Source organism: Phalaenopsis equestris, unplaced genomic scaffold (assembly GCF_001263595.1).
Source record: "Phalaenopsis equestris unplaced genomic scaffold, ASM126359v1 Scaffold000711, whole genome shotgun sequence".
In the NCBI taxonomy this organism is placed as follows: Eukaryota; Viridiplantae; Streptophyta; class Magnoliopsida; order Asparagales; family Orchidaceae; genus Phalaenopsis; species Phalaenopsis equestris.
Window position 1 is genome coordinate 52,949 of NW_018165151.1, and position 8,711 is coordinate 61,659.

The following is an 8,711-nucleotide window of genomic DNA, read 5'->3' on the forward strand; positions in this document are numbered from 1 at the left end:
TTTAAGTTTTTGACATGTTCATACATAAGTAGGGGGTGATATGCCTCATGTTTTAATTATTATAAGAAGCATGTTTGCTTCCAATTGCATTCAGACATTGATCTCGATGCTTTATCTCAGTTGGATTAAATGATTTGCATGAAAATTCATCATTATACAGACATTGATCTCGATGCTTTATCTCAGTTGGATTTCATCATTATCCATTCCTTATTTTTGCCTAGCTCATAAGCTATGAATGAATAACATTCCACCTAGGTAAGCCCCCACTTTTATTAACTAAAGCTCTTAGAAAAAGAAATTATGAGATAAGTTTAGCTTGCTGATGTATGCCAAAAAGTAAACTTTCAACATAGTATTTTATTTGGTCTCATGAAAAAATAAGGAAATGAGCCAATATTGGGAGAAAATATTTGGTGTGGAGCACGCATGTGCGATCAACCAATAGGAGGAGAGAGAGTGAAGGGAGAGAGAGCATGTCCCTCCACTCTCCCGTCTCCAATTGGGTAGTTACAGACGTGTTGTCCGCACCTAATATTTTATCCACACTTGAAATCCCCTACCTTGAAATGCTTTTGATTTTGTATTTCATCTTCATAGCTTAATATTGAACAAAATTAAAAACATGCAAAACATTTTTCTCTATTTAAGGAAATGTTAATAAATTTTCATGGAAAGTTTAAGTAACTAGCAAAGAACTCATATATATTTACATATTTCACCTGGAAACTTTGTCATTTACACACATAGCACATTGGCACATTAAATTTATGCTTCAAAAAGATATTTTTCATTTTTAAAATTTGATAATAATGATTTTATTTATGCGGTATTAAAAATTTGAGGGCTAAATGTGTGAATGCATCGTGTGAGTGCATCTATATATATATATATATATATATATAAATTAATGAAGTTTAATATTTTGATTCCACATATATGCAACTTGCTTTTTTTATTCTATTTTAACAACCATGATAACCTCCAATAAAGCTCTATCCATATCTGAAAAGTGAGACCAAAATGACCTATCATATGCATGAGTTCCTCACTTTCTTATAGCGGGTGCAACATTAATGTAGACTAAGCGATTTCACAAAAAAAGCTCCTTTTTATATCTTTCAACTCTTCTCCTTCCATTCCATCCCTCTCCCTCCCTCTCCCTCCCTCTATATAACCTACCCTACCATCCTCTTCTCCTGCCATTCCTTCAACATCAACCCAAACAATGGACTCTCCCGCAACAACAATGGGAGTCTTATCCATTCCATCAACCATCGAGCATAAATTCTCAAACAATGGCAAGAGGCAGGCATGGGCGAGAGAACTCCACAGAGTATTTTGCATGCAAGGAGGTGACACTGATGTCAGCTATGCCAATAATTCCGAACCAACTGCATGCGCTATTGCCTTATCTAAGCCACTGCTGCATGATGCCATTGCTTCAATGAAGCTTTTCCATGGAGAAAAATCTATAAGGATTGCAGATTTGGGCTGTGCAACTGGCTACAACACGGTCTCCACTGTTGAATTTGTGGTGCAGAGCTTGAGAAAGCGGTACGAGGCTGAGCAGAGCCATGTGCCAGAATTCGAAGCATCTTTCTCTGATCTCCCTTCAAATGACTTCAACTCACTGTTTCAGTTGCTTTTGCCATCATTTGATGTAACAGAAAGGCCATACTTTGTGGCTGCTGTTCCTGGTTCCTTCTACGGGCGCTTGTTCCCTTCAGGGAAACTCCATTTGGTCGTTAGTTTGAATTCCTTGCATTGGCTTTCTAGGGTATATAATTACTTACTTGGTGCTTCACTTTTATTTATTTATTTTTTAAATTAATTATTTAATTAGAGCATTTATGAATGATGCATAGATTCCGGAGGCAGTGCTGAGTAGGCAGTCATCTGGATGGAACAAAGGCAGGGTGTGGATTGACGGGGCTAACAGGGATGTGGTCGATGCCTATGCGAAGCAAGCACAGGAAGACTTGGACAAGTTTCTCCATTGCCGAAAAATGGAGATTGCAGAAGGAGGAGTCCTCTTTCTGTTAATGGCTGGGAGGCCTAGCTTGCAGCCTCCTGAGAACCAGTTGAATGATGAGGATACAAGGGCCAAACACCCTTTCACCATTATTGATCAAGCTTGGAAAGAATTAGTTAATGAGGTAAATAAATATTTCTAGTATTAAATGTGATGCCCCTCACAAAATATTTCAATCATTCCCCTCTTCCCTCCTTAAAACCCGCATGACAGTGTATTCTTGGTCCATGATGAGGAAACATTAGAACTCCTAATGTAATTTTGTATTAGGAGTCTAGTGATGGGGCACCACGTATCAAATGATCTTACTGTAATACACTTTTTTGGGGGTCAACTGACATGTGAATCCCCACCTTTAGACTCCTAAACCTCACCTAATTTTTTTTCGTTCATGACAGTGCATAAATCATTTTTTCTTAAGCAGGGATGGCTCGAAGAAGAGACTCAAGACATGTTCAACATTCCTGCATACATGAGAAGCATGGAAGAGGTGAGCTCTGCATTTGAAAAATGCAAATGTTTTGAAATCAAAAGTATGAAGTATTTGAAATTGATCGAACATTCGAAAGAGAAACAAGAGGATTGGATTAAGGACCCAATCTTATACGGTCGAGCGAAGGCCAACTTGGTTCAAGCCGGCTTAAGGCCTCTCATCGAAGCTCACCTTGGCATGGCGCCAACAGAGAAATTATTCAGTAGGTTTGAGAAGAAGTTCTCAGAGGACATCAATTTGCTCAATAAGACTTGTTTCTATGGCCTTATTGTGGTGAGTGCAATCAGGAAGTGAGGTTGTTTTCTTAATAATCATGTGTGAAAGTTCTAGTTTTAATCTTTGAGTTTTGTTAATTAAAAAAAGGAAGAAGAAGAAATATCTCATGGCGCATTTTTTATAGTGTCCATAAACTATAGTCTGATGATAACTAACTAGGCTATAACATTCGCAGCAAGTTAACTCTGTAGTATAAAAGCGGCATTGATGGATTGGGACAACACAATGACAAAGAAATCTGCTACTTTAAGCTCCTGCAAAGTGATACTTGTGTAAGGAATCTTGTAGTGAAGTCCAGCAGCAATGTGTTGGACATAGACAACAAATTTAAGTACCAGAAATTTCATTTTCATTTTTGATTCATCATATCATCATAATTCCTGTACATTATTTTTGCATATCCATCTTTAATGTTCTCCAATATGTTATGTGTGCTGAACAAAGCACTTTAAATAAATAAATAAATAAATAATGCACTCAATAGCTCTACGAAAGGAAAAAAAAATATTACGTCATGACTCCAAATATAGAGCTACGTTCGGGTTGCAATAGTGGTTGTGTTATTGGAATAACCCGCTGTGTTATAGAAATATTCCATCCGAGTTATTTTTGAAATATGACGTGTTATTTGAATATTCTTCTGCGTTACTTGATTTGGGTTGTGGTATTCCAATAACATAGTGAAAATTGAAATAACACGGGTAATATGCCGAATACAGCCCCAAATTAAGTAACGTGGGGGAATATTTCAATAACACCTCAAATTAATCAAATAACACCACATAATACTCGAATAACACTTCATTTTTTACAAATAATATTGATGGAATATTCCTATAACACAGTGGGATATTCCTGTAACACAGTGACTATTGGAATCCAAACGTATCTCTACGTTTGGAGTTCTGACATAATATGCGCTCCTATAAAAAGTGATTTTGAAACTTGAATTTAAATCACCAAATTAGCTAATGTAGTTGCAGTTTACAATAAAGCATTACACTTTTGAGATTGGCATATATACACATGTGAGCGTTACACATATGAGCGCGCACATATATATATATATATATATATATATAAAACAGGTTATTAAAAAACACTTGCATTATTCGAATCTATATATTTGTGGTGGCCCACATGCTAAAAGCTAATGGGAAAAAATACAAATCATATCAATTAATATCATTATCATTCCCCACTTCCAATTGAGATTTTACACCTCCGACACATTCTATCCGACTTCTTCTACTTCTTTGACCACCTCAAAAATTCCTCCACTTTCTCGTGTCTCATTATGATTCACACATCAACAAAAAAATCAATCATATTTGCTAAATTTCCTAACTATATTTAAGTTGCTTCTATCTTCGACCTCTTATCTCTTACATTTATATATTTTATCCTTCACCTTCTAAATCTCACAAAAATTCACAACTTGATTTGAGACATCAAAAGAAAAGAGAAGAGAAGACAATAGAAAAATAAGTGGTTAAAAGGCGAGAGAGAGAGAGAGAGAGAGAGAGAGACTTTACTTAAGCTGGCTTGAATGAGAAGTTTGATTCCAACAGAGAGGCCCACTCTATCAACCATCACATCGAATCTGTTATGCAGGCCTGTGATTTCCTAGTCTTTACAGTCCATGTGAACCTGTCTCATGCTTAAATTCGGGACCACACTTACTTGGCACGTTAGCGTCTAGCATAATGTGATTCAAAAAAAGCACAACTCACAAGAATTGTTTTTTCTTTCCTAGATTTTCAAATGTGGAGAGCTAAGAAAATTATTCCAATTTTTTATGACCAAATTACTTCAATCATACTATGAAAGCGACACTTTCATATATCGGTGAGTATGTTATTAAAAGTTTTAAATATAATGATCATAAATTGAAAAATATGTATATTAGAAGGATTAATATTAGATTGTCTAATTGGAGAAGATCTAATTTCAACATCTTTCATATAATAGAAAGATTAATATTAAGTATTCTAATTAGATGAGTTTGTAAAAATTAATAGAATTGGAGATGGAATTATAGCCCTTAAGATTGTTATTGGTACTAAGATTTTTAATGTTATAAGTGCTTAGGCTCTTCAAGTAGCTTTAGATATATGTTCTAAGATAGAATTGGAGATGGAATTATAGCCCTTAAGATTGCTATTGGTACTAAGATTTTTAATGTTATAAGTGTTTTAGGCTCTTCAAGTAGCTTTAGATATAGGTTCTAAAGAAAAATTTTGGAATGACCTAGAGGAATTAAGACAAATGATATCTTTTGAAGAGAGAAATTTTATTGGAGAAGATTTAAATGGACATGCCCATAGAGTAGTAGAAGGTTTTAGAAATATTCATGGTGGCTATGATTTTGGGTTGATTAATGAAGTCATATTAGATTTGCTTTGGCATATGATTTTATTATTAATAATACTTTTTTCAAGAAAAGAGATGAGTATATTATTACTTATAAGAATGGATCTAATAAAAGATAAATTGATTATTTTTTTATGAGGAGAAGAGATTGTCGAGAATGTAAAGACTATAAGGTCATTCCAAGTGAAAAATTAAGTACTCAACATTGATTATTAGTTATGAGTTTTAAGATGAAGAGTTGAATTAAAGAATACTATGAGTCATTATCATAGATTTAGATAGGGGCACCTAAAAGACATAAATAAAATTAATTTTATGAATAAACTTCAAGATTTCAATATTTGAGATGTTCATGAAGAAGCAACCTCTATGTGGGATAAAGTAACAAACAATATTGAACAAGTGGCAAAAGATGCATTTGGATAATCAAAAGGAAAAATTTCTATAAAGAAAAATTGTTTGTGGTGGAATAATAATGTGCAAGATAAGATAAGATAAAATATAAGAAATTATATTAGAAAATTTGGCTTAAATGTAAAAGCTTAGAGAACATAGAAAAATATAAAATGACCCATAGCGAGTCTATGTGAATAATCTGTCACCCTAAAACTTCTACTTTTTGTTATCTTTATAATAGATTATAAACTAAAGAGAGTAAAAAATATATGTATAAATTAGCCGAACAAAAAGAAAAGAAAAGTAAATATGAAAATCAAGAAGTACTTTTCTTAGAAAATGATATTCAACATAGGTGGTTGAGTTATTTTGATAAGCCTTCCAATGAAGTTTCTAAAAATATGATGAACTTAGTGATCTTAATATCATCAATAAAAATAAAATATTTCATTTTTACTGCTGCATTAATAAAAGAGAAGTTGAAGAGGCTTTATAAAGTTTGTAGGACCTGATGATATCCCACTTGAAGTGTGAAAATATTTAGGAGATTTGGGAGTTCCTTGGCTTACTCAACTCTTTTATGTTATTTTAAAACTAAAAAGATGCCTAAGGAGGGGAGGAAGGGTATTTTGGTCCCCATTTTTTAGAATAAAGAGGATCCACAAGAGTGCGCAAATTATATAAGAATTGAGTTAATGTGTCATACTTTAACATTATGGGAGAGGGTAAATAATTGAACATGATAATTGAACATGGGTTAAATTGAACATGGGTTAAGATGTATTACAAAAATTTCTCATAGCTAAATTGGATTTATGCCAGGTAGGTCTACTATGGAAGCTATACATTTACAGAGAGGTTTGATGGAGAAGTACAGAGAGAATAAGGATGGTCCACATATGATTTTTTAATCTTTTAGAAAAAAACTTACAATAAGGTTCTAAGAGATATCCTTTGGAGATTTCTAAGGAAAAATTTGTTGATATGACTTGTATTTAAGTCATTAAAGATGTATACTAGAGTTGTTACTTGTTTTCCAATAGAAGGAGAATTGATCAAATATTTTCCTAGTTTTGTTGGATTACATTAGGGATCAGCTTTAAACCCATATATTTTTTACATTATTTATGGATGCTCTTACTAGAGACTTATAGGAGAACGTGCCTTGGTGTTTGCTTTTCGCTAATGATATCCTTCTTTTGGATAAGACTAAATAAAGAGCTTAAGAAAAACATGAATTATAGAGGTCTACTTTGGACTCTAAACTCCTTCGTTTGAGTAGAACTAAAACTGAATACATTGAAATAATTTTAGTAGTAGTAGCTCTAGTGATAGAGTTGTAACTATGGGTGATAAAGTTATTAAAAGGTGTGAATGTTCTAGATTTCTCGGGTTTATTGTTTAAAGTGATGGTTATACATATGAGGATACTATTAGTAGAATTCAAGTTGGTTGGTTGAAGTGGAGCAGTGCTTCGGGCTTATTGTATAATTAAAAAGTACCTCTTAGAAACAAAGGAAAATTTTATTATATTGTTGTGAGATCTACAATGCTCTTTGGTGCAGAATGTTTTCCTTTAAAAGAGAAGCATAAAACCAAGTTATGTGTTGTCAAGATGAGAATGCTTAGGTGGATGAGTGGCTTTACACATAGAGACAATTTTTAAAATGAATATATCCATGATAGGTTTTGTGTATCTTTAGGGATGAACAAAATTAGAGAGAGATGTCTTAGATGGTTTGGTCAATGTAAACGTATACCATCTGATGATCCGAATATAAGATTAGATGTTTTATATTCAGGTTATGTTAAGAAAGGCAGAGGTAGACATAGAAAGAGTTGGACATATTGTATACAAATGATCTAAATTTATCAGATGGAAATGAAAATATGACACTCAATAAGACATAATGGTTAAAAAGGATTCATGTAGCCCGTGGGATAAAGGCTTGTTTTTGTTGATTAACCTAGTTAGGTGAGATCAAATTATATGAATTTTTGAACATTTGAAATTCCTAATTTGTATGTCTTAATTCTCTTTTGTTTATACAAGGTATTTTGATTGTTTTTTGTGTGTTGATTTATCACCCTATTTTGAGGCAGTTATCAGAGCTACATTCATGGACTTTCAACAACAAACAACTGTGATTCTTGTGAAGCAATTGATAGAAAGCAATAAGATCATATATAACAAGTTTAATTAAGACCTGATGAAGCCATGGGTGATTGCGTTTTGTCATGTACTTAAACATTAACCATGATGGCGAAACAGGCATTCATTCATCTGGTGGTTAAACATCTCGTCAAGATATATGATGATTTTTGATGGTAAATGAAACCTTCACATGTGGTGCGAGGCGATGGGTGTGTTGTGCTTTTTAATTCTAGAAGAAGTTCTTGATAGCAATGAACATTCTAAAGAGATACTCAAAATGAGACTGATTTAAGATGTACTAGAGTGCTTGTAGTCTGATCCAAAGTTAATTAAATTAAGAGATAAAATATGTGGTGATGATGGAAACCGATATAGGAAAATTATGAAAAATATTGAAGAAAAAATATCTCATAAAAAGCGTGGAGAGTTATCTCCATATGAAGCATCAACTATACAAGCTTCAAATGAGATGTTGGATTGCTATTGATTAGCACTTACGTGCTTTTACTAAACTTTTGACAGATCGGGTAAACCTTGATGAGGAGATCGCAGATGAAGACAAGAAAATTATTCCATTAAATTTACTCATCCTTGAGTACGAAAACTTCTCAACAATACTCATTCATAGGAATCACATCTTGAATATTAGCAGGGGGACTACAGTGTTGTTGAACCACGAGTTCTCTCAAAGAACATGATGTCCAAAAATATGAAGTCAATTGAGGCATTTACACTACTATAAAAAATCTGAGAAGAAGAATAATTAGACAAAGAAGGGTTGCAGCGCTGCTACGTCTCAAAAGCAGGATGAATTTGGTTGACTCATTCTTGAAAGAAGATCAGTGCTTTCTCTTTTGAGACTAGTCATTGGAATGAAGATTGATCACATTTATGGAGAATGAAAAGAGAGTTTCCTCAAAGAGAAACCTAATCTTTTTGTAGAGAGTTATGATAAGGTAGATTTAGATGTATCATTATATTTA

At 33.3% G+C, this 8,711-nt stretch overlaps 1 protein-coding gene across 1 annotated transcript; it reads left to right on the top strand.

The window, feature by feature from the left end:
• The first annotated feature begins 1,012 nt into the window (after positions 1-1,012).
• Positions 1,013-3,136, top strand: LOC110030382 (gibberellic acid methyltransferase 2-like). Its single transcript, XM_020733064.1, has 4 exons — positions 1,013-1,780; positions 1,869-2,159; positions 2,460-2,801; positions 2,980-3,136. The coding sequence occupies exons 1-4, from the start codon at positions 1,229-1,231 to the stop codon at positions 2,998-3,000; spliced, it is 1,206 nt and encodes a 401-aa protein (XP_020588723.1). The 5' UTR covers positions 1,013-1,228; the 3' UTR covers positions 3,001-3,136.
• Positions 3,137-8,711: the final 5,575 nt, after the last annotated feature.

Excerpts from the sequence above, each read along its gene's own strand:
- LOC110030382 (XM_020733064.1), top strand. The coding sequence starts at position 1,229 with ATGGACTCTCCCGCAACAACAATGGGAGTCTTATCCATTCCATCAACC. Across the intron at positions 2,160-2,459 it reads GGAAAGAATTAGTTAATGAG|GGATGGCTCGAAGAAGAGAC; the intron begins GTAAATAAATAT and ends TTTCTTAAGCAG. Across the intron at positions 2,802-2,979 it reads GTTTCTATGGCCTTATTGTG|CAAGTTAACTCTGTAGTATA; the intron begins GTGAGTGCAATC and ends TAACATTCGCAG.